The following is a 25302-nucleotide window of genomic DNA, read 5'->3' as shown; positions in this document are numbered from 1 at the left end:
AGGCAGTTGTAGAAAGCAATAAGGTCTCCCCGGTTGTTCTGTTCCTCTCCCCTTTCCTGTCCAGCAAGACTCTTAAAGGGGAGGGCGTGGTGGCCATCTGCCCCTTTGCTCCTGCCTCACCTGTTGGAAAGGACCCACAGCCACTGCTGGCCTCCTGGTTCTGCCATGTGGTGGGGCCTGATCTCCCTGCCACATCCATGCTTCTCTAAAGGACTGAAACCCACACACGCCAAGAGAGATACAAGGCCATCCAAATTTGGTTCCATATATCTTCCTATTCATCCTTATTCCTTACACTTGTAAATCCTCCCTGCTACTGCTATATATATATTTTGTTAAAAAAATTTACTTCTCCTACTTCCAAACCGACTCCAGATTATTCTGTGGGAGATTTACCTCCAGGCTCTTCGGGGATGGGGGGAGGATTTCTCGGTTTCTTGCTACCAGCTGAGCTCTTAAACTCCAAACCACTACACCCCCACCTCACTGCAACCTCCAGTAGAATAGAATAGAATAGAATAGAATAGAATAGACCAGACCAGGTTGGAAAAGACCTTTGAGATCATCAAGTCCAACCTATCACCCAACACCATCTGATCAACTAAACCATGGCACCAAGCACCCCATCCAGTCTCTTCCTAAACACCCCCAGTGATGGTGACTCCACCACCTCCCTGGGCAGTACATTGCAATGGTCAATCTCTCTTTCTGTGAAGAACTTTCTCCTCGCCTCCAGTCTAAACCTCCTTTGGCACAGCTTGAGACTGTGTCCTCTTGTTCTGGTGCAGGTTGCCTGGCAGAAGAGACCAACCCCCACTTGGCTACAACCTCCCTTCAGGTAGTTGTAGACAGCAATAAGATTTCCTCTGAGCCTCCTTTTCTCCAGGCTCCAGCTCCCTCAGCCTCTCCTCACAGGGCTGTGCTCCACACCCCTCCCCAGCTTTGCTGCCCTTCTCTGAATACATTCCAGCAACTCCACATCTTCCAGGAGGATGTGCAGATGTGGAGCTCAGGGACATGGTTTATTGGTGACCTGGCAGTACTGGATTAATGGTTGGATTTCATGGTCTTAAAGGTCTTTTCCAACCTAAATGATTTGATCATCCTATGATCCTGAGCCCCAATAAATGAGAAACCTTCCCCATTCTTCTCTCAAGCAGCACAGTCAGCATCTCCCAAGCAGATGAGGTGTTTTCAATAAACCTCTTCAGCCAAGGACCATATCCTGCCCCCAGTGAGGTACCTGTCCCAACCTATGTGGCAGCATGTGGCATGGCCACTCTGTCATCTCCACAGGGGAAGCCCCTCAACAGCATCCCTTTATTTATGTATTTGCAGTCCTGCAAGACCAACCTGCTCGGCAGGGGGCAAGCAGAAAGATGGCATTCTGCTCCCGTGCAGATGTTGGTGCTCTCTCTGAAAAGCCCTGATGAGCTCTGCAGAGTGGTTTTGAGATCTGTTGGGGGGCAGCAATCATTTAATTAAAGAGCAAGTCACATGGCAAAGACACCAAGGGAAGGCAAATTAAGGCCAGGAAAGCAGAATTGTATTTTGGCATTTCCTAGTGTTTCAGAGCCTCCGTTTCCAGGGCGGATTATTACTCATACTGAAGTAGCACTTGGTGGCTGGAGACATGAGTCAGCACATTGTACAGATGGATCTTGTATAAAACTCCAACCCAGAGGAGGTTTTCAAGGCTGGGAAGGGGTAAGAGCTTGAGCCCTACAGACACAGAGTATGTGACCTGGCGACCTTTGTCCAAACATCTCCCCTCAGCCCATGGCACTGCTGATGAGAACGAGTCCTGCCCAGAGGATTTAGGCAAGGCTGTATCCACACCGCCACAAAGAGCAGCTCCAAGGGGAAGGCCAAAGTCAGATGAGCTATAAATGTGCTACATGACCTCAAGGCTGGCTCTCATCCTCCTGATGAACCTCTGTCCATCCTCTTCCTGGATGCTTAGCCCAGTCCAAGAGGGACAGGAGAAACCCCCAGCACCCACCATTTGGGATGCTCACAGAGGTGATAAAATCCCTGACCTGAAAAGGTTGAAATCTAGGCAGGATTTATGTCCCATAGTAAAATGACAGACCTACCTCTCTCATGGTGATAAAAATAAATCACCCTTAAAAATAGAATGGCATTAATAAAAATAAATCTAAAAATGCAGGCAGTGCCTCCTGGAGTTACAGTCTGCTCCCAGCCCAGCATGGAAACTGCTCACCAGTTAAGGGCTGCTCAACCGTGATGAACCTAAGTGGTGTGTAGGGTTATGGCCTGGGCTGGGCTGTCAAGTAAGTCCTTCCAAAGGTCTAAATTTCAGCAGGTGATTGCTGAGCTCTTGTGAAGTTTGGACCTCTTAAGGGGGGGATGTCTTAGATTTAGGTTCTGAAAATGCACAGCCCCACTGGTGACTCCTGTTCTGTGCCAGTAGGGTCCACAGGGGTCGACAGAAGGAGTTTGCTTTATCCACGTGCTGGAGACAGAAGAACCCTATCAGAGATTTTTGGGCGAGGAACCTGAAGGTTCAGCTCAAGGCTGCTCTGGCCTCATCTGCCATCATGAGTAAGCAGGGAGGATGGGAAGCAGGGCTGGAGCTGTAGAGCAGCTGGTGAGATTAGGATCCAGCACGGTGCCAGAGCAGCGCTAAGGAGCATCGCTCCCTTCCCTGCAAACCAGATCTGACACATCCTGCTTGAGCGTGGGGCAGCCAGCAAGAGTGACAAGCTGCTGCAGGGAGCTGGGGACACAGGGGGAGCAGCAGCTGGGCCAGCACAGGGGAACAGACGCTCCTGGCAGTGGAGGATTCAACCAGCCCTGCTCGGTGCCAGTGCGGGGCTGGCGAGAGGCACCATGGGGCCCTTCCAACAGGCAAGTCACTGGCTCCATATGATCTCTCCATGGTTTCTGCTGGGGGCAGAGTTTTTTCTCTCCTCCTCCTCTGAACCAGGGGACAGCTGAATGCATCTTCCCTCACCTGCTGAGGTGGCTGAAACAATCACAAACCTTCTGTTCTGTGACATCTGGGGGAGAAGAGCATCCTCCTGCACCATCTATCTCTGCCAGGGTGGCTGCTGTCACCTCTCAGCCCTCCTTGGGACTGTAGGTGATGCCCAGGCTTCTATCTACATGGGAAATTCATCCAGTGTAATTATTCTGCTGCAGTGACGCCTGCCAGTGCCTCTGTGCAGACGAGCCTTGAGGAACAGGAGCACTAAGAATAGAACATTGTCTTGACCAGGAAAGTGAATTTATGAGACCAAGTTCAGCATTTGCAGCTCAGCTGAGCAGGGAGGGATCAGAGCAGGGTCACTACCTCATCCCATGGTGTGTTCATGACTTGAGGATTTCTTCCTCTCAAGATGCTGTGTATTAACAGCACCATCCATGGCAGTGGGAAGCTTAGAAAAAGCCTTCTCCTCTGTGAGCCACCCTTCTTCAACTCTCTGGTAAAACCAGCAACCAGCATCCCTACTTGCAGCCATGAGTCTCAAAACCCAACAGTTAGCAAAGGAAACTTCTCTGCTAAGAGAGGGGGAAGTGGCTCACACAGAGAGCCAGAGAGAACATGGGAATGGTGCTTGTCTGTGAGGAGAGAGGGGGTTGAGTGCTCTTCAGCTGCAGAGCATGCCAAGAGCAACAGGCCACCAAGAAAGCTCCCATGTGAGGTGAGGCACTGGGGAGCAGGAGCAATGCTCACCACTGCCTGTGTAATGAAAAACCAGCACAATCCCTGACCTACTTTCCCATGCAAGGTCCTGTCACCTGTACCAGCTGAGATGTCCCTCAGGAGATGTCTCCTGAGAGCCAGCCATTGCCTGGGGTCACATACTTAGTCCCACCCATGCAGAACCCCCTGCCTGCCTTCATTAGTTACACATTTGCTGTTTCTCTGTTCCCAGCTCACTGAAGACTCCAGAATCCCTGTTTGTCACCCAGGGGCACATAGGCCAGAAGAAAAGGTGACATTTCTCCTCTGCCTGGCCCTACATCTCTGAGACCCTGGAGGGCTGGCTGCTGCTCTGCAGGGGCAGCCTTTGCATGCAAGCAGAATGTGCTCACAAAAAAGGTCATTCACAGTTGAGCAAAGATGCAGATATCACAACTCCATGAGGATTCAACCTAGATGACCATCAGGCAGCACCACTCATGGGGGAAGTGTGGTGTTCTGCAGTGCAATGGTCAAAAAAGAAAAGGGATGGAGATGGGGCAAGCCCAAGAGTAGACTTTCCAGGCTAGACAGCAGAAGAGCCCAACTTAGAAGCAGATCAGCTCCACATGGCTGCAGCTGCCACACCAAAGCACTGATAGGTCCACCCCTTGAAATCCCCATCCTTGTGCACACCTTCTTTACACACTGTTGATGGGGGTCACCAATGTGTGACCCTGGTGGTACCTCTCGGTCCCCAGTGCCCAACACCAGGCTAATGCAGAGGTGAACCAAGCTGGTGTCAAGGTACTCAGAGCCAAACCTTCTCCCACACATCTCCAAGCTTTCCACAGTCTTCAGTCTTTCCCAGCCTCCCTTACCTGTCTCTTGGTCACACAGCTGCTCACAGGCATCGGTGGTCCTCTGTCCACAGAGGTCTCTCACCCAGGGGGATGTGGCATTGATCTGGTAGTACAGGGACAGCTTGGCTGGATTCAGCCAGTCGGAGATGTCCAGGTAGCTCCCCTCGCTCACAACGAAGCTGCTGCCTGGAGAGTGGGGAAAAAAGTGAGTGGAAACATGAAAAAAATCCCAAACAATGGTGTGCTTTGGCCCAGTGTCAGAACACTCTTCCCTCCAGGAGATGCTGTGATGTTAAGATCAGCAAATAATATGAAGTTCATGAACACCTGGACCCAAAAAACTCCATGTGGCCATTCCTCTCCATAAGAATGGCCCCCAGCAAACAGTTCACTCCTCTGCCCGGGCACTGCTTTATCCCTACCCTACTCAGCATCACAAACTGGATTTGATTCCCAGATCTCTGCAGAAATGATACATCAGATCAGAGCATCACTTAGAGAGTTTGTGTTGTTCAGGCTGAAGAAGAGAGGGCTCTGGGGAGACCTTCTTGAGGACCTTCAGTGCTTAAAGGGGTCAATCAGAAAGCTGGGGACACTTTTTAGCAGACCCTGTTGTGACAGGACAAAGGGTGATGGTTTAAAACTAAAAGAGGGAGATCTAGACCAGAGAGGAGGACAATGCTCGTTACACTGAGGGTGTTGAGATCCTGGCCCAGGTTGCCCAGAGAGGTGGGAGATGCCCCATCCCTGGAAACATTCCAGGTCAGGTTGTTTGGGACTCTGAGCAGCCTGCTCTAGTTGCAGATGTCCCTGCTGAGTGCAGGGCAGTTGGAGTAGGTGACCTAGAAAAGTCCCTTCTAACTCAAACCATCTCAAGATCACTTCCCCAGCTCACACAGGTGGTGTCCACGAGACACTCAGATGCCAGGCTCAGGACACTGCTGGGCAGTGGCTGCAGAGGCCATTCCCACTTCAGTTCTACACCCAACACAAAACTTCCCATACCAGGGAGTGGTCTTGCACCTGAGACACTCCCTCCCCATCTCCCTCCTGAGGGTTCAAAGGGAACTGCTGCCAGGAATCTTTTTTTTTTGTACAAACTCTTGGTGTTTCTTTATTTTGTGAAATGCATTTTTCCCCACTGGCATCTGGGAATATGCATCATCTAATTAGCCAAATAGATTTTCAGTTCAGCCCAATCATTTCTTTATCTAACATCTGAGGCCCAGCATCGCTTGGGGGATTCTGCAGGCACAGAGGTCCTCATTAACTCTGATCTTCAATTACATTGATTATAAGACTGCCTCCATAATAGTGCTGCACAGATCAGAGGGGAGCCAAAACCCCTCTGCCATTAAGTGGTGTTTTGCAAAAGTTACCAGGGTAAAAGCCTCTAAAAACAAGAGAGGAAGAAGCCTTCAAAGAGGGGTGGGCAAGGGGACCTACCAGGTAGCCCAGGAACCCCCAGCCAGCCTTCCTCTAAGCACTAAGACTTGCACAATTTGCAGCCACTGTCTGAAGAGTCAAATCTTTCTTAGCAGTTGGCCAAGGATGGTGAGTCTATAGATCCAGGGTGCATTTTAATGACACTGTGGGGCTTGATAAATGTCTGGGACATCATTTATCTAAGCACTGCATAAGATCTCAGCTCGATGAAAGCCAAGTGATTAAAAACCAGGACGAAAACCCCACGGCAGCAACCACCCCATATGAAGCTGCTCGAACACAAATTACTGCTTCCCTTTTGAAGGGAATCACTGATGCTTTAGCAACAAGAAGCCCTTCTAAAGCTCATCCCATGCCACATTATCCATGCAGAGGATAAAGGAAAGCAAAGCTTGAAGTCAAGCATCCCAGTGAGCGACTCCGTTTTCAGGCATCCTGAGAGCTCAGCGCCGTACAAATCTGGGCCCTAATTTCACAGGAATTCCAATCTTCTCCACTTGTACTCTTCATGCACCATCAACATATTCACAGATGCATCTCCACACTCCTAGCCAATGGAGGCTGCCAAGCTACTGCCTGTTCAAGCAAACGAAAATTAGACAGCCAGGATCCAGCTGCTCTGGAGATGCAGCAAGGCAGGAGCCTGCACACCCAGGGCTGCAGGATACATCTCAATCAGACACACACTCAATTGCTGGGTACACTCCACAGCACCAGCAGAAACCACTGAAAGCCTCAGCACAATGAAGCACCTTACAGCCAGGTAATTGTATTTCTAATTACCATTCTCTTCCATGAATATTTAATGATAGCTTTAAATATCACTGATAAGTGGGGCTGGTTTATTTTACCAAGCAGAAATGCATCATGAACCCATTGGGAATGCTCACTACTTACATGTACATGTCTATCTAGTAACCTGTCAATCTTGCTTTCCTCCTTATTTCTGTAGCTCCCTAATAAAGAGGGAGGCTTGGGAAGCACATACACATATTTGAAGACTTGGCGAGAGACATCCCTCTGCACTCAAAGGCTGAAGGGCAAAATCACCAATTCTTCATTAAATCCCTACTCAATGAACCCCACTTCTAGGAAAAAAAACAGCCAGTCTGAAAACATGAGAGACACATTGAGGTGCTGGAGGGGCAGGCACAGAGATGGGCAATGAAACTAGCGAGGGCTCTGGGGAACAAGTCTCACATGGAGCAACTGAAGGGACCAAGATTGTTTAGCCTGAAGAAGAGGAGATCTTACTGCTCTCTACAGCTACCTTAAAGGAGGCTGGAACAATAGAATAGAATAGAATAGAATAGAATAGAATAGAATAGAATAGAATAGAATAGAATAGAATAGAATAGAATAGAATAGAATAGAATAGAATAGAATAGAATAGAATAGAATAGAATAGAATTAGAATAGAATAGAATAGAATAAGCTTGAGACTGTGTCCTCTTGTTCTGTTGGTGGTTGCCTGGCAGAAGGGACCAACCCCGACGTGGCTACAACCTCCCTTCATGTAGTTGTAGAGAGCAAGAAGTCTCCTCTGAGCCTCCTCCAGGCTAAGCAACCCCAACTCTCTCAGCCTCTCCTCATAGGGGTTGTTGCCATTCTCTGGACACATTCCAGCAACTCCACATCTTTCCTAAACTGAGGGGCCCAGAACTGGACACAGCAAGGCTGGTGTGAGCCTCTTCTCCCAAGTAACTAACAACAGGGTAAGAGGAGATTGCCTTAAGCTGTAGCAGGGGAAGTTTAGGTTGGGTATTGGGAAGAATTTCTGTACTGCAAGAATGGTCAGGCATGGGAACAGGCTGCCCAGGGAGGTGGTGGAGTCACCATCCCCAGAGGTACTCAAAAAATTAGTAGATGTGGCACTTTGGGACACGGCCTAGTGGTCACAGAGGTGTTGGGCAGAAGGTTGGAACTGATGATCTTAGACATTTCCTCCATCGCCATGCCCACTACATCATGTCCTTAAGTTCCACGTTCCAAACACCTCCAGGGATGGTGACTCCACAGTTGCTCTGGGAAGCCTGTTCCAATGCCTGACCATTCTCAATAACCAAGTTGTAGAAAAACAGCAGAAGAAAAAAACAAACATTTGAATGCCAATCCCTTGAATTCCAGTTCAGTGTAAAATGGAAGCTTTGCTACACTGAGCTAAGAACAAACTAAACAACAACAAACACAAACCCAGACCCGAGGAAACTAAAGGGGTTGAGTTAATTATAAACACTTTCCTTCCTTCCTAGGAGAGAGGGGACAACTTCCAGCAAGGAAACTTCTCACTTCTTTGAAGCTGAGTGTGTCACAGCTCAGCTGGGTAAGAGTTTGAGAGATGTTCACAGACGCTCTCATCACCTTCACTCCCATTGAAACTACAAACAAAACAAACATCCCAACCTTGATCCCTTTATAGCTTGCCTGAGAAGGAAAAAAAAAAGAATGGAAAAGCTGTTTTACAAATATTTTGAAAGCTAAAATTTGAAAGATTTCAAAGCCTTTTCACACCATTTTTTTCCCTTCTCTATTTTGAAGGAATCTACACACAGAAAACAGTTCTCAAAAGTCACCAACGTTAACTTATCAAAACCATCTTGAAAAGCTCGGAGTTGAGTATCAAATCCTTTCAGAAAGAACCAAGAACAAAACATTTTCGAAGGAAGAGCTCCTTCAAACATCTTTTGCTTGCCAGGAACATCTGCCAGGTTTGTTTGCACCAAGGGGAAGTCTCTCAACAGAGGGAAATCAGCGAGGAGATAAAGGGGAGTGATGGGGAACCTGGGAGGGCTGGCACCACTGGGGCAGGGAGTAGAGCCCTGCCTCTGAACCACCCCTTGAAAGCCTGCCTTGAAAACCTCAGAAGCCAGTGAATCACAGCTATACCTGCAAATCACAACTATCCCTGCAACCAGTTTGAAGCACACCTACAGTGGTTGTCCATGCACCTCAGGGAGCAAAACCCAGCAGAGATGGCCTCTGAAGACTCCCTGAGAGACCATCCACTCTGTTGCTGTCTGCTTCCAAGCCTGTCCCCTCCCAGGTGTCCTCCTGGGCACAAGTTTGGAGCTTCCCACTCAAAAGCTTAGGGAAATTACCCTTAAATGGAGATATGTAATCCTCAGAGTAAAGCAACTATCAATGCAGCATCCAGGAAACAAGGGAATACAACCACAAAATGACAGCTCTCCACCCACCACCCCCAGCTCCTCCCAGGAATCTCCATTGCACGACATGCCCCCTGAGCACAGTTGCCTTTAGGAGTCAGTCTATGCTCCAGAGCACCATTGCAGTGCTATGGAGAACAACAGCACACAGATACACAAGCACCTTCTGGCTCCAGGACATCCAGCAGCACTCGGGGGGGGGATTGATTTGTTTGGGTTTGTGTATGTATCTGTTCCCCCTCCCCGCCGCCTCTTCCTTCTCCAAGGCTGATCAAAGCCAGATCAGTTAAAGGCACCATCAAAAGTTCATGTCTCTCATGCTAAGGTCTCCTTCAAAGTTCAGTGGAACTGCTTAAGCCTTGACAAAAAGGCTTGAAGTTTTGACATTTCAAAAATCATTTTCTAGAACACAACAGGATAAAACAGCTCAGAAGAGATATCTAACAAGGGGAAAAGAACAAAGTGCCCCAAAGGCAGTCAAAAGGATTTGCCTTTCCCTTTCTCTCTCTCTCTCTCTCTCTTATTTCCCCAAGAGAAAAGATCAAAAAAATTATATATGTTTTTTTTTTTTTTAAAGAATTTCTATTCCTTCCTGCCTCTGCTCTTTTTTTCTCTCCTTTGGTCCATTCAGTGTTCCTTGGCCAACAAAGTTCCTTTTCATTTCAGATTAGTATTTGGTGTGGAGAGCTCTGGGAGGTCATACTACAGGTTGTTATTAATGGATCCATCCCTGTGCTATCGTACAGTCATAATCCTGTCACAGATATTTAAACACTAGAGGAAGGATTATTCCTCTTGCTCCATTCTGGAGGTACAAAGAATAACCTTATTGGAGGGTTTGATTTCCTTAGAGACCTTTCTTTCTTCCCCCCCCCCCCCCCCTTTTTACCTTGTTGAACTCAAAAGAACAGATCCCAAAGAGACAACTCCTCCCCTATCAGCTCTTCCCATTGATCAGCTTTCCTGTTCTGGATCCAGGGAATGAAAACTTCTTGTATTTCCTTCAGAAAGTGCAAAAGAAACAGGATGCCCAGGACACACAGACACTGACCTGAGCAAGCAAGCAAGCCAAGCTTAGTGCAGGATTGTACCCACAGACTAAGAAGGGCTCAGCTTTGCCAACCCTTCCCTGCTCAGCACAGAAGTAGGAAATTCTGGCATCACTTACATGAAATCAACAGTTTAAACAGTTTGAAATCAAACTGTTAATTCTCTGCTCTAATTTGAATCCAGGGATACTATCAAGCTGGGTTGAAATCCAAGCTGTCCACTTCATCTACTTTATGATTCATCACTTTTCCTGATTCTATAAGGCCACTAAAGAGCTGGAGCACATCCAGAAAAAGGCAATGAGGCTGCTGAAGGGTCTCAAACACAAGTCCTGTGAAGAGCAGGTGAAGGACCTGGGGTTGTTCAGCCTGGAGGAGGCTGAGGGGAGACCTGCAAAACCTGGAGCCAGGTGGGGGCCAGCCTCTTCCCCCAGCTAACAACTCGAAATGGCCTCAGGGGCCAGGGAAGATTTAGATTGAATATTAGGAAAAAATTCTTCACCAAAAGGGTCACCAGGCACTGGAACAAGCTGCCCAGGGAGGTGGTGGAGTCATCACCCCTGGAGGTGTTCACAAGACATTTGAATGAGGTGCTGAGGGTCATGGTTAAACAGTTGTGTCCAGGCAGATGTTAGGCTATGGTGGGACTTGATAATCTTGTCCAACCAGCTGATTCTATCCTACGACACCGTTTCCCAATGGCTCTCTCCTGAACAGGAGGAAATGCCCAGACAGAAAGTTTTGATAGCAATTTTTGGAACCATCATGGGCTGCCCAGGGAGGTGGTGGAGTCACCATCACTGGGGGGGTTTAGGAAGAGACTGAATGGGGTGTTTGGTGCCATGGTTTAGTTGATTAGATAATGTTGGGTGATAGGTTGGACTCGATCTCAAAGGTCTTTTCCAACCTGGTTAATCCTATCCTATCCTATCCTATCCTATCCTATCCTATCCTATCCTATCCTATCGCTATGCCTTTTGTTTACTCTCCCACCAGCCAAAGCACATGCAGTTCACATCACACACAGAGTGCTCCACTCCAGGATATATTTTCAGCACACAAACCACCCCCACGGCCGTGGGCTGCTCACGCCAGCGCTCCCCAACCCGCTGATGATCCAAGCCAGGGACCCCCAGCCCTCAGAAATGCTGTCAGCCCTGCCTGAGCTTTCTCACTCTGGCAGAGCAGAAGCAAATCAGCGGTACAAATCTGTATGTAATTATAGCTCCAACCAGAAGCATCTTTCCTGTGGGAGGAGCAGGTTACATGGTTACATTTTAATTGTTAAATTGCACTTTCTTGATAATTCTGACAGAGCCTTTCTTTGGCTTTTCTCAGCAGTCAATCTTGATTTTGCCAGGGCTGAACTGCTGACAAGCAGCACACAAATTAAACTTTGTACAGCAGGTCAGGACATGGCCAATTTTTCCCAAACCCAAGTGAGATGGCATCTTCCCACCTCTGTCTGGTAGTCAAGTTCACGCTGCGTGGAGATCTCCCACGGTGTTATTAGACAGGCAGGGGGGTTGGACTGGATGATCTTTCCAGGTGCCTTCCACCCCCTAGCACTCTGTGATTCTATGAATACAATTGTGCAGGGGCTAGTAAACAGCACATGGCTGTCCTCAGGCATCTGGGCCTGCAATGGCTGAGACTGAAATGAGACTTCTAAGGAAAAGCTTCTCCTTAATGCTCTGTATCTCCCAACTTCCACGCTCCAGCCTGGGGCTCCTTCTCAGTGATGCTCTCTAGATATTGGCCAAGGGTTTGGGGAAATCCAGCCTAAATCTAATCACTTCACAGGGTATGCAATGGATGAGTGATGATAAGCTTTAAAAAAAACAATCAGTGTGTGTGAATGGAAATTTTTCAGCCAGCACCAAGACCAAACATCCTCCTAGGGTGGTAGAAAACACTACCACAAGGCAGCAAATGCCAAGTCAATTTGCCACAGGGCTGAGGGGAGCCACCAGCCACCCACTGAGAGATTGCCCATCAGCAGTGCTACTTGTTGGGAGAACAATAAATTAGCAGCACATTCCTAGCTATCCAGCCTCCAAAAATCCTCATTGCATTGCTGCACCATTATGCTGCAGGCATCCCATGAATTCTTGCTTGAAAGCAAGTGTGGCCTGGGCCTGATCCACCACCATGCTGCCAGCAGGGAGGATCTCACCCTGCCAATGCAGAAGTCAATGTTTGCATGTATCTAAGAAGGGAGTAGGTTAGCTGTTGAAAGATGCTGTGCTTTACTGAAACCTTTCCTCACCATTCCTCTCAAATCAGAGGGTAAATGGTGCTGGTGGAGGCTCAGCAGGCAGTGGCACATGCCACCTCCCCAGTGATAGGTGCATCCTGCCTCTCCCAGGATACAACAGTTCCCACCTCTGAACTGGCCCCTGCTGACACCATTCAAATATGTACACCGATTCCCTTGGCTTTGCTCTGATGAATCCTGCAAAGCAGAAAGGAAGAGACATTTGCCTTCCTGGCACAAAATGCCTTGGGGAAGCCAGGTTGGCTCGGGAAAGAGCTGAGCAAAGGATCCCAAGCCTGTCAAAGGCACGACGAAAACACGATGTACTTCAGGCTCCCAAATCTTCATGCAAAGAGCGTTGATGCTGTAATACAGTCTTGGAATCCCTTTGATCCACGCTGATACAGTTTATAAATTGATGTTAATATTTAGAGTTCATGTCTGGGAACGCTGCAGCCATTTGCTCACATTTTCCTGCCAGCCACACAGGCGCAGGAACAGGAGCGAGCTGGGGTGCAGGCACGGAGGTGCCAGGGAGGTGACCCGCTGATTAAGAGCTGATGGAATTAAATGAAACCTGCAAAGCTGCCCCCAGACACAGCCAGCTTACCAGAGACACCCAAGGTCCAGGTCAGCCAGACCTGGCAACCGGTCTGCAGCAGGAAAGTATTGCTTCTGCTGAAGCCCTGACCTAGGTCTCCGTATAGCTAAACAGAGACTTTCGCAGCAGAATGACTCCAGGGGAAGAAAATAGCACAAGAAAAATCTGATTTCAAAGCAGCAGATTCCCTCTACTGATTTTAGATGGGGCTGGTGGGCCTGGGACCAGCTGGAGAACACAGGGGACTCCAATGGCAGCATCTCTCTGGAAGCTCAGAGATACATTTAAGATCAGATTTCTTCCTTCATCCTTCTGGTATAAAACCTGAGATGCTTCATATGTAAATCAAAGAGTGTCTCCAGCTCCTCTTTGCTGTAGAAAGGAAGGAGGAGGCATCCAGACCCCCACCTCCCGCTGCTCATTTCTCTGCAGCCACATGCACGGCACGTGCTGAGCGCACACGCGGGCGAGCGCCTGAGGACATGAGTTAATGCCTGGTCACCTCTGAGGGCTGCAGAAGATTGAGCAGGAGATGTCAAAGGCAAACAATTTAAAGCAACACATTTAATTAAAACCAAAATGAGGAGTTGCTGCGAGTCCAACAATCGCAGTCTGCAGAACTCCGTCAATCTTCGGGGGAAATTAACACAAGCTGCTAATAGCAGCCTCCAATTCCACCGGTGGCTGGGAGGAAACAGCGCTGGGGGAAGGTAGGAAATGGTCTTCAGATGAAACAATTACTGATCAACTCTGTGACTATCACAGAACGTCACTGCTCAGAGGGCCAGGTGCAGCTGCGCAAAGCTAAAGAGAAAGAGAAGCCACAAAGAAGCTTCCCCAACTCTGCCTCCTTGTCAGACACTCAAACCCAAAGCATCTTCCCCAGTGGCAGTTCCACTTCCTGCTGCACTCCTGGCTTTGCATGGGGTGGGTCTTGGATTGCTTTCCTCCTCCTGTTGCTTGCAGAGCAATGTCCATCCTGGGGGAATTTGCTCTGCTTGCAGAGGGGCTGCAGCAGGAGCAGGGGTGGCTCAGAGCAGAGTCCACCACGAGGACCTGTGCACACCACGCCTTGGCTCGCTCACCTCCATCCGCACCTAGCCCACAGCCCAGAGAGGCTTCAGACAGAAGGAATGGCGCATCCCCTCTGGCACATGTCTCAGAAGAGGAGGGAAGAAGGCTGCAAATGCCCTGAGATGTCTTTGAAGTGACAGAAACCTGCTTTATGTCCTTTGCTTTATTTCCACCGATCAAACAGAGCCCTAGGAGCCCCTCACTAAACGTAGCTCTCGCTTCCTTCTGCAGGCACCGGAGGATCTCGCCAACCTCTCCCACTGAAGTATCCAGATACAAACATCCACCCACACCATATATAACCCCTTTGCAGGCTGTAAAAATGGGAAGCTTTAATTGGTGCTATATTTCAAGCTGTTGTGCAGCAAGGACGTTCTCCAGGCCGAGTCCTCCAGGGTCCTTTCTCCAGCCCTGCCTTCCCCGCAAGCCGCTCCCATTGCTGTAACTTTACTTTTTGAATGATTGCTTACAAGGAAGAAAAAAAAACACCAAACAACTACTGAATGTACAGAGCTGAGTGACTCACATATTCAGAAGAGGTTTTATTGCTCAGATGGAGGGGCTCTTCCCTTTCCTCCCTCCTTTGACACTGCTAAAGGGTCCTTTAAATAATGCAAAGCATTTCCACATCCTCATAAAAGCCACTACAAGTCTTTCTATAAACCCAAGCTGTCTCTGAAATCAGAATGGTGCCTTCTGCTCAGCACAGACAGGGCTTGCCCCCACAGAAAAGAATCATAGAATGGTTTGGGTTGGAAGGCAGCTTCAAGGTCATCTAGTCCAACCCCATCTGCAATGACAGCAGGTTGTTCAGAGCCCCAAATGACCTCACCTGGAATGGTTCCAGGGATGGGATATCTCCCACCTCTCTGGGCCACCTGGACCAGGGTCTCAGCACCCTCAGGGTCAAGAATGCCATCATTCCCTCCAGTCTAAATCTCCCTCTTTTAGCTTAAACCCATCACCTCTTGTCTTGTCAACAAGAGGGCCTGCTGAAAAGCTTGTTCTCATCTTTCTTAGAAGTCACTTTAACTACTGGAAGGCGCAAAAAGGTCTCCCCAGTCTTTTCTTCTCCAGGCTGAACAACCACAACTCTCAGCCTGGCCTCACAGCAGAGGGCTTTCAGTGCTCCCATCATTCCTGTGGCCTCCTCCAGCTCCACTTCTACAGGTTCCTGTCTGTGCTGAGGATGCCAGAGCTCTGCAGGTGGGGTCTCAGTAGAACAGAGACCCCATTCTGATGGGCAGAATCCCCTCCCTCCACCTGCTGCCAGGGATGCAGCCCTGCATGATGCCTTGGAGCAGCAGAGGGGAGGAGAGCAGACTCGCACCACTGCATCCTAAGAGAAGGTTTAGAAGCACTGATCCATTTCTTGAAGGCTGGAGGCCTCCAGACCTGCCTTGCCAGCCATGCACAGAGCACACCAGCTTCTGCCAGGCTCTCCTGCATTTGGCCATTCCAGAGAATGAAGGTAGAGCAGCTGCACAAACCAGGCAGTAATTGCTCAGAGGGGAGAGCAGCAGGGTGGGGGAGCCCAGCAAACGAACAAAAGGAAGAAAATTAACTGAGAGAGATAAATCAGGGCGATGGAGACAGGCTGGTTATTAATACTGCTGCTTGGAATATATGCTCCCAGCCTTTGCTGCCAGTTGGCTGATGGTCCTAGCCCTTCCCCTCCCCTTTCCTGCGACTTCAGTGGGCTCGGAGCAGAGGGAAAGCTGCTTTCCTCCAAGGCTGGAGACATTTGGTGGGGCTTTTTCCCTCCTCCTCCTTTTCCATGGCTTTGGCTCCTGGCATCCTGGAGCTGGCTGGCATCTATTTAAAGAATCCTTCAAAGATCCTTCATCTGCTTGGAGAAGGATTTCTTTCAGCCTCTTTGTTTGGCTTTTCCTGCAGAGGTGTTGGTAGCTGCTCTGCTTTAAGATTTTCCTTGGCTGTTGGCATCTATTGAAGCCCCTCATTACACAAAGGAAGGAGAGTGCTCCCTTCTCTGACATGGAATGTCTCAAGTGACTGCACCATCCCTGCTTTGGCATCACACAAAATTCAAAGGAGAACAGCTTCAGGAACAGATTGTTTCAGTGCATGGCAACATCTCCATGACACGGCACACACCAGCAGGTGCCACGTGAGAGGCTGCTTTAAGACTAATCAAAGCTCCCAGCCTTGACAAAGACATCAGCTCCACCATCACTGCACTCACATGGGGACACCCATGACAACTCCTGTCTGCACCAGGGAGGTGCAAGTCCCCCATTTTCAGTCTGGAGAAGGGAAGACTCCAGGGGGACTTCAGAGCTGCCTTCCAATACCTGAAGGGAACATGCAGGAAGAATGGAGAGAGACTTTTCATAATAGTGTTTAGAGACAGGAAAAGGGGGAATGGTTTGGAGCTGAGGGAGAGTAGGGTTAGACTGGATCTTAGGAAGAAGTTATTGCATGGATCATGAGACTCTGGAATGGGTTGCCCAGGGAGGTTGTTTTATAGCATTTTGCTGCCAGCTGGGTGCTGCCTTGGGATTTGTTGTTAGAATAGAATAGAATAGAATAGAATAGAATAGAATAGAATAGAATAGAATAGAATAGAATAGAATAGAATAGAACAGAACAGATCTTTGAGATCATCCAGTCCAGCCTATCACCCAACAGCATCTGATCTACTAAACCATGGCATCAAACACCCCATCCAGTCTCCTCCTAAACAACCTCAGTGATGGTGACTCCACCACCTCCCTGGGCAGCACATTCCAATGGCCAATCACTCTTTCTATGAAGAACTTCTTCCTAACATCCAGCCAAAACCTCCCCTGGCACAGCTTGAGACTGTGTCTTCTTGTTCTGGTGCCAGCTGCCCGGCAGAAGAGACCAACCCCCACCTGGCTACAACCTCCCTTCAGGTAGTCATAGAGAGCAAGAAGGTCTCCCCTGAGCCTCCTCTTCTCCAGGCTAAGCAACCCCAGCTCCCTCAGCCTCTCCTCACAGGGCTGTGCTCCAAACCCCTCCCCAGCTTTGTTTTCTTCCAAAAGAAGGGAAGACCCAAAGAGCTTTTCTCTTCCCAGGCAAAACTCTTGTTTTTCCTTCCCAGGGCTGTGCCACAGCATCAAATGATGAGGTTTTAGTGGAAGTCACAGCCACTGCAAAACATCTCAGCTGCTTCTCTGGGAAGAATTTCACTGTTTTTCATACAAAATATTAAAAAAGTTTTCCCCATTTGTAATTATATTTTACAGTTTCATTACAAAGCTCATTTTAATTCTTCTCCAGCCCGTTTTTACCAGTCCTCTTTGCCACTTTCTCTTCAGAAAAGTCATTAAGTCAGGACTGGAGATCATCCCATTTCCCCCAGTTTCAAGGATATTAATCTGCTTTATTGGTATTTCATTGTCATTTCCATGTGAGGATTCTCTGTATTTGCATAATTTGCACTGCCACCCCCTTCCTGCTGACAAGCTCAGGCTCAGCCTTTCACCTCCCTTCTGCAGAGTCACATCACATCATCTTTTTCTTTTCTTTTTTGAGGATATGTTGTCTTCCCTGGGCCAGAACTGCAGCTCAGCAGCAGGATGCTGAGGCCCTATGGCACAGCACTCTCAGCATATCTGTGGTAACATCTGCAACTGGGGACCCTCTTCTCCTCATTAATGCACTCAAATCAGTTGGAATCACAGAATCACCAAGGTTGGAAGAGACCTCAGAGATCATCAAGTCCAACCTGTCACCACAGACCCCATGACTACTAAACCATGGCACCAAGTGCCATGTCCAACACCACCTTCTTGGTCAACCTTCAGCAAGCACCAGAACCACCAGAACCACTTGCACTCCCAGTGCAAGTGATGAGCTGGACAGTGCCCATCTCAGATGGACACAGGTAACACTGGAGCCATCTCATTTTACAATTACAAAGGACTTTGGTTTCCAGGTGCTTGGAATAGCCATATGTGAAGACTTCAGAATACTTCTGTGCAGCCCAGACAATCCTTAAAGCCTTTTAGCAAAAGTTCAGGTAGACAAGTCCCCTGTTTCAAGTTATTCCTTCTTCATATCTCCACGATGTTCAATTCCTGAGCCCACAAAGTAGAAGCTTCTCCTCTTCTTTCCTTTAAGGATCAAGTTTTGTTCTCTGGCACTGCCCACATACCCTGGGCTGCGTTATAATTTCCACAGTCATAGCAGTAGTATCATAGTATCAGTCAGGGTTGGAAGGGACCACAAGGATCATCTAGTTCCAACCCCCCTGCCATGGGCAGGGACACCCCACACTAGATCAGCCTGGCCAGAGCCTCATCCAGCCTGGGCTTAAACACCTCCAGGGATGGCACCCTGACCACCTCCCTGGACAACCCATTCCAGGGCTTCACCACTCTCATGGGGAAGAACTTCCTCCTCACCTCCAGCCTGAATCTCCCCACTTGCAGCTTCATTCCATCCCCCCTAGTCCTATCACTACCTGACATCCTGAGCAGTCCCTCCCCAGCCTTCTTGTAGGCCCCCTTCAGATACTGGAAAGCCACAATTAGGTCACCTCAGAGCCTTCTCTTCTCCAGACTGAACAGCCCCAACTCCTTCAGTCTGTCTTCATAGGAGAGGTGCTCCAGCCCTCTGATCATCTAAGATCAGCATCTAAGCATCTCTGATCATCACAATCAGCATCTAAGGATTGCATCCTTGGAGATGGGAGCAGAGGTAACCTCACAAACCACTCTGGGGGCATCAACCCACCTCACACAACACCCATAAGCATCATTAGGGGCAGAAACAGGAGTGGGGCTAATAAGGCAGTGAAGGTCATTGGTGGGGCTGGGGAGAGCCTGTGCTCCCTCAGCATTGCAGGGTCAGTAACATCCCATGAAATTATATCACTGCCAAAAAGAAATCACTGTTAGTAGGGCTGAATCCCACTACAAACCTGCTGCTGAGTCCCTCCAAACCACAGGGTGATGCTTTAAGCCTTTCTCCATCACCCTGATGGCTGCCATGCTGCTGCACCTCTCAACTTGCAGCATCAAGTTGCACCAGGGGGGGTTAAGGTTGGACGCAATGAACAAATTCTTCCCCAGAAGGCTTATCAAGGCCCTGGCACAAGCTACCCAAGGGCAGTGGTGGAGGCCCCACTGGAGAGGTTTCAAAGCTGTGGAGATGTGGTGCTGAGGGGACATGGTTTAGTGGAGACCTGGCAGTGGCCTGGGCTTGGTGATATTAAAGGTCTCTTGCAACCAAAGCAATTCAATGATTCTATGATTTAACCATCTACCTCTTCCCAAAATATTAATCTCTCCAGGAGCTATCCTCCATGCCTGCCCCTAAAGTGAGGAGCTGCACAGGAGCTGGCCATGCTGGGACTCCCCAGCAGCAGAGAACTGGCAGAGAATGTGCCATCTCTGCCTGCCCCAAGCAGTGAGATGAGCACAGGAGCTGAGGAATTGGAACTGACTGAATAATGGGTCCCTTCTGCTGGAAGAAAATGAAATTTGTCCTCATGTTACCAAAAACTTGCACTGGGTGCTCACTGCACATTATAAAGAAAAGGTCAGGGAAACACAACAAACACAAGGAGCCTGGCTGGAGAGAGCAATAAACAGTGACAGCAGCCCTCATCTAATCTCTCAGATCAGCTCTGCCTTTGCTCAAAGCCCAGCAATTTCACCCTGCACTGCTTCAAGGGGCTGGGATGAGCAGCTTTGCTGCTGCGGGACAAGAGGACAGCTGTCTGTGCAAGCTCCTGGGGCTTGTCAGGGAGCTTGAAGGAGAACAAGAATATCCATCAGATCAATCAGTGATAATGGTAATAATTGTAATACATGATTGAGCTTCTGGCCTTGGGCTCTCTCCTTCTCTAGAGACATTCAAGACACAGGATCACAGAATCATACAGAATCAATAAGGTTGGAGAAGACCTCAAAGATCATCCAACCTACCCAACCTATCATCCAACAACTCATGCCTAATTAAACCATGGCACCAAGTGCCACATCCAGTCCCCTCTTGAACACCTCCAGGGACAGTGACTCTATCACCTCCCTGGGCAGCACATTTCAATGGCCAATTACTCTCTCTGGGAAGAACTTTCTCCTCACCTCAAGCCTAAACTTCCCCCTGCACAGCTTGAGACTCTGTCCTCTTGTTCTGGTGCTGCTTGCCTGGGAGAAGAGACCAACCCCCACCTGGCTACAACCTCCTTTCAGGCAGTTGTAGACAGCAATAAGGGCTCCCCTGAGCCTCCTCTTCTCCAGACTGTCTGGATGTGTTCAAGCCTGACCCACCCTAGGTGATTCTGCTCTGGCAGGAGGGTTGGCCCCTTCCAACCCCCCACCATTCTGTGACTCCCAGATGTGCTTGGCTCCTCTGGCAAGGGCGATCCCTGGCAGCTGAACACAGCCAGGGCAATTCCCAAAGACAGAGGTCTCCATGTCTCAAACACACAGAGTGGGGCAGCAGGGTGTGAGTCCCCAGAGGGTCTTACCATCTGCGATGAAGTGCTCAGGAACGTGCAGAGTGACCTTGACGGTGAGGGGGCAGGAGAGCTGGGAGCCACACACCACGGCCAGGACGCAGGAGCTGACCGCGATCAGGGTCAGCGCCGTCTTGTTGACCGGGCTCTTCATGGAACCTGCAAGGCAGAGACAGAGTTGGGTGCCCAAAGGGTAAGAAGCTGTACCAGGGGCTTGCTTGGCTTTCCCAAGGCCCCAGCCTCAGGGACAGGCACTGGAAACAAAGATGTCAGCTCACAGAATCAATCAAGTTGGAATGGAATGGAATATGGAATGGAATATGGAATGTGGAATGGGATAGATTGGAAGAGACCTTTGAGATCATTGAGTCCAACCTATCATCCAACACTAACTAATCAACTAAACCATGGCACCAAGCATCCCATCCAGTCTCTTCCTAAAAACTTCCAGTGATGGGGACTCTACCACCTCCCTGGGCAGCACATCCCAATGGCCAAGCTCTCTTTCTATGAAGAACTTCTTCCTAACATCCAACCATAAACTCCCCTGGCACAGCTTAAGACTGTCTCCTCTTGTTCTGGTGCTGGTTGTTTGGGAGAAGAGACCTCCAAGATCATCAAGCACAATTGATCACCCAAGCCTAACTAATCAACCAGACCACTGCACTAAATGGCTCATCCAGGCTTTTCTGAAACACCTCCAGGGATGTTGACCCCACCACCTCCCTGGAAGAGCACCTGAGGTCTGCAAACCCCTTCTGTGGCTGGGTGTTTACCCATCCTGTTATTCTATTCAGTTACAGCCAGCTGGAGGATTACACCTCTCTAGAGGAGGGAGAAATCCTGCTTGGGGCCCTGCACAGACCCTCTCCCCAGAGACCCCCTCCTCCCTGGAGCTGATCACCACCACGACCAGCAAAACCTTGGCTGATGTGGCAAATCTTACCAGGTCACAAGAAAGAATCAGAGCAAACCTAAGGGCTGCCTGGACCAGGGCATTGTTGAGTTTCCCTTCACACTAGCAGAAATCTACACCTTTAGATGCTATGCAGCACCCAGGAGTGTTAATTATTTACAGAATATATGTAAACACTCAGTCAGCACAAGGGGACCAGATCCAACAACAAAGTGATCTACAGAGCCAGCTGCTCTTGATGGGCAGGAGATATCACAAAACAAGTTTGATTTTGGCAGGCCCAGAAGCTCCTGGCATCTCCCACAAAGCAGCTCTGTATCTTCCAACACATGAAAGCCAGCTGCTGAAGCATGGCACCCAGCCTGCCTGGTCCCCAGCATGGCATGTGGGTCACATTCAGCCTGCCTTGAAAGCCACCAGAGCTAAAGGATGCCTGTAGCAAGGAATAATCCCATGAGGTTATAGGGATCCTGTCACCCCACCCTCAACCTGCACACTCATTCATGCTTGGTTAGTGATTTCTCTTATCTGGATGTTTATTGAAGCCTTACACAAAGCCCAACAAGCCAATGGGGGCATCTGCAGGTCTAGAGAGGCTGGCAGCAGGTACAAACCCACCATGAAACCCTCATGGGTTTAAATGCAGCACCAAGAGGACTGAATCACCGCCAGCCTCAGTTAGGTGGAACAGAGCAGCCCCAAATTCCACAGGGGAGAGGGTGAAGCTGGGCAATGCAGATTCCTCTGGTTGCCCCAGGGAATATGGGCACAGGCCAGAAGCACCTGTGTGTCCAGATGAGGCACCCTCCACTGATGGAGGAACTGTCCCCAGGACACCCCTACCCTATCAACAGGTCCTCACTGTTCAGTAAAGAAACAGACTTGGTAGTCTCCACCCTCAGTCCCTCCACAGCCAGCCTCTGCAGACACAGGAGCTGTCCCACTGCTGCTCCAACTGCACTGTGCCCCCCACAGCCACATAGCCCAGCATCTTGCCCTCACCCTCTGCTTTGCTCAAAGCTAGTGACAAGCCACCTTGCAGAGCACCTTCTCTGGTGTCTGGAACATGGACTGGAAACCACTCGGGGGCCACAGCAATGCCATGGAGAGGGCACAGCCCAGCAATTAACCCCGGTCACTGCACAGCCTGGTGTGGTGTGGCTGAGATGACCAAGCTCCTGGCAGGCCTGAGCACAGCCCTGATCAGGATTCAAGTGAGAGCACTTCTTTATTTTTGGAAGTCAATGCAGCCTTTGCTCCCCAGCCCTCACCATCTCATCAGCAAAGTGAGATTTAAAGAGCAGCAGTTTGAAAATTGAACAGGAAATAGACCCAGCAAGCTGGCACTTGCACACCCCAGCAAAGTGTAGGTTTGACCAGAGCTGCTGTCAGAGATGCTGGTGCCAGGGCACAGAGCCCCTTCTTGGCATGACCTGCCTTTTCCAGGCAGGGCAGTGTGTCCCATCAAAGCATCCCCTGCCAAAAAAGGATGGAGCCTGCATGATGGATGCTCCAACCAGCATTTGCAGGACAGGAGAAACATCTCATCTGCTGGGTGGATTCAGATTGGATGGCAGGAAGAAGTTCTTCCCCATGAGGGCGGTGAGAGACTGGCACAGGTTGCCCAGGGAGGTGGTGGAAGCCTCATCCCTGGAGGTTTTGAAGGTCAGGCTGGATGTGGATCTGAGCAAGCTGATGTAGTGTGAGGTGTCCCTGTCCACGGCAGGGGGGTTGGAACTGGATGATCCTTGAGGTCCTTTCCAACCCTGACAGTTCTATGATTCTATGAAAGGTCTCTAAAGGACTTAGAGGGGCTGACAAGAAGGCTGGGGACAGACTTCTCAGCAAGGCTTGTTGTGAAAAGACAAGAAATAATGGTTTGAAACTAAAAGGGGGAGATTCAGAGTAGAGAAAAGGAAGAAATAATTGAGACAGGGTAGTGAGTCAGGGGCTCAGACTGCCCAGAGAGGTGGTAGATATCTCATTCATGGAAAGGTTCCAGGGCAGGTTGTTTGGGTCTCTGGGCAATCTGATCTAGGGGAAGATGTCCCTGCTCAGTGCAGGGGTTTGGACTAGATGACCTTTAAAAGTCCCTTCCAACCCAAGCCATTTTATGATTCTACACAACTAACCCCATCACTGTGACCAACAGGAGCATGCAGATAGATTATTTATGAAGCATCTTTTACCTTCCTTATGCATGCATCATCTAAACAGCCTTCCCACCCCTATTGCACAGCTTTATCACCCATCTCCTGCACTCTTCACCTTGCAATCTCCTCTTTCTCCCCCCTCCTTTTCTCCTCAATCTCTATTCACATCATCAGCATATGTTAGCACCTCCTCAGGAGGCAAACTCATCCTCTCTCTGGGCATACTGTGCCTGCCACAAACCCAGCCACTGCCTGAAGTTACAACATGAATGCAATAATAATAGTAATAATTGGTTATTAAATAAAAGAAAAGAAAAAGGCAAAAGAAAAAGTCCAAAAGGCTCCCTCAGGGTAATTGGACCCAGCCAAGTACACAATAGCCCAGAGAACACTGGATTTTACTATTATAAATCACCTTTCAATCCAGGGTCTTAAAGTGCTTTGCAAATATTAAATCCCAAATCCCTTCTGAGTTAGAGGAGCATTATCCCCTTTCACAAAGGGCTTGGGTCACAGGTATGATGGCAGCTCTCACACCCCTGCAGCCAGAGTGGAGCTGGAGGAATCAGGACCCAGGAGCTCCCATCTGTCCATAGGGCTTCTACCCTGTGACTGAGAAAGGGGCACAGGAACTGGAAATAGCAACAAGGCCACTGCAGCTCGAGGAGTTTGAGCTTGGCTGCCCAAGGAAAGGCACAATGTGCTACTTGTCTCCCATAACCAACTTCCTACTCATTTCCATCACAGTGCTAACTGTTGACCCCTGGAACTGCCTGATGTTGGCTTTGACCAACTGAACCAAAACAACAGGTCTTCTGCTTGAGCAGAAATTGGATTTCCAGCTCAGCTCTTCATTGCTCATGGCCAGTTTGCTGCCAGCTTTGAAGGGAGGCTGCTGGATAAGTAGGTCCTTCCCTTGTTCTCTAAAGACAAGGCCCTGGCTCCTGCTATTCCAGCCCACTGCCTGCTCTTCAGACCACTGATGCTCCAGCAGAAGCACTCCTCTGCTGGGGTGCAGAAGACCCATCTGGAGATAAACAGCTTTGTGCCAGATCACTAAAACCACAAGCAAATGTATTCTCAGCAAGCCACTGCTAACCAAACCAAGTTCAGGAGATTCACTACACCTCACACCTGTTAAAGACAAGACAAACCCATTCATTCCTTGCTTGGTCCGAGGAGAGGATCTAAACCCAGCTCAGTACCTCAGGCAACACCACATAAACCACAACACCATGAACTAGAGCTCTACCTGGCTCTTCCCCTCCTCTCCCTGTCATCTCTCCAGGCTTTCAGGGAGGCATTTAAAGGGCAGATTTGCAAACCCAGGTGCACCAAACAAGCTGGTGTCAACTTCCTCTATCAAGAGGAGGAAGCTTTGGGGTGAATGCAAGACTTTCATGGACATCTGATGTGACTCAGAGCCCCAAGAGCCTCAGCACCCAACACAAGTCTTCATTTGGATCTTGTAGGCTGAGATGGCCTCTGTGTGTTTTTAATTGAACATGTTTCTGTTGCATCTTGGATGGTTGCAACAGTGGGAAGGGGTGTCAGATGGCCCTGTTGGGTGGTTTTGGTGGGGAGAGTGATGGCCCAAGGGAGGCAGACTCAGGGATCCTGCAGCTGAGGAGCAGGCTATAGCAGTGGGCAGGACACAGGATGAGGATGAAGAATAG

At 49.3% G+C, this 25302-nt stretch overlaps 1 protein-coding gene across 1 annotated transcript in view; it reads right to left on the bottom strand.

The window, feature by feature from the left end:
• ASTN2 (astrotactin 2) overlaps positions 1–25302 on the bottom strand; it is a 423548-nt gene that overhangs the window by 229311 nt on the left and 168935 nt on the right. Inside the window, exons 6-7 of the mRNA XM_054174585.1 lie at positions 20570–20716; positions 4531–4698 (exon numbers count right to left, since the gene is read on the bottom strand). Coding sequence (XP_054030560.1) covers positions 4531–4698; positions 20570–20716 — 315 coding nt within the window. The remainder of the gene's footprint in view (positions 1–4530; positions 4699–20569; positions 20717–25302) is intronic.

This window comes from Dryobates pubescens, chromosome 29 (genome assembly GCF_014839835.1).
Source record: "Dryobates pubescens isolate bDryPub1 chromosome 29, bDryPub1.pri, whole genome shotgun sequence".
Lineage (NCBI taxonomy): Eukaryota > Metazoa > Chordata > Aves > Piciformes > Picidae > Dryobates > Dryobates pubescens.
The sequence above is the reverse complement of the archived record's forward strand: the minus strand, read 5'-3'. Positions and strand labels throughout refer to the sequence as shown.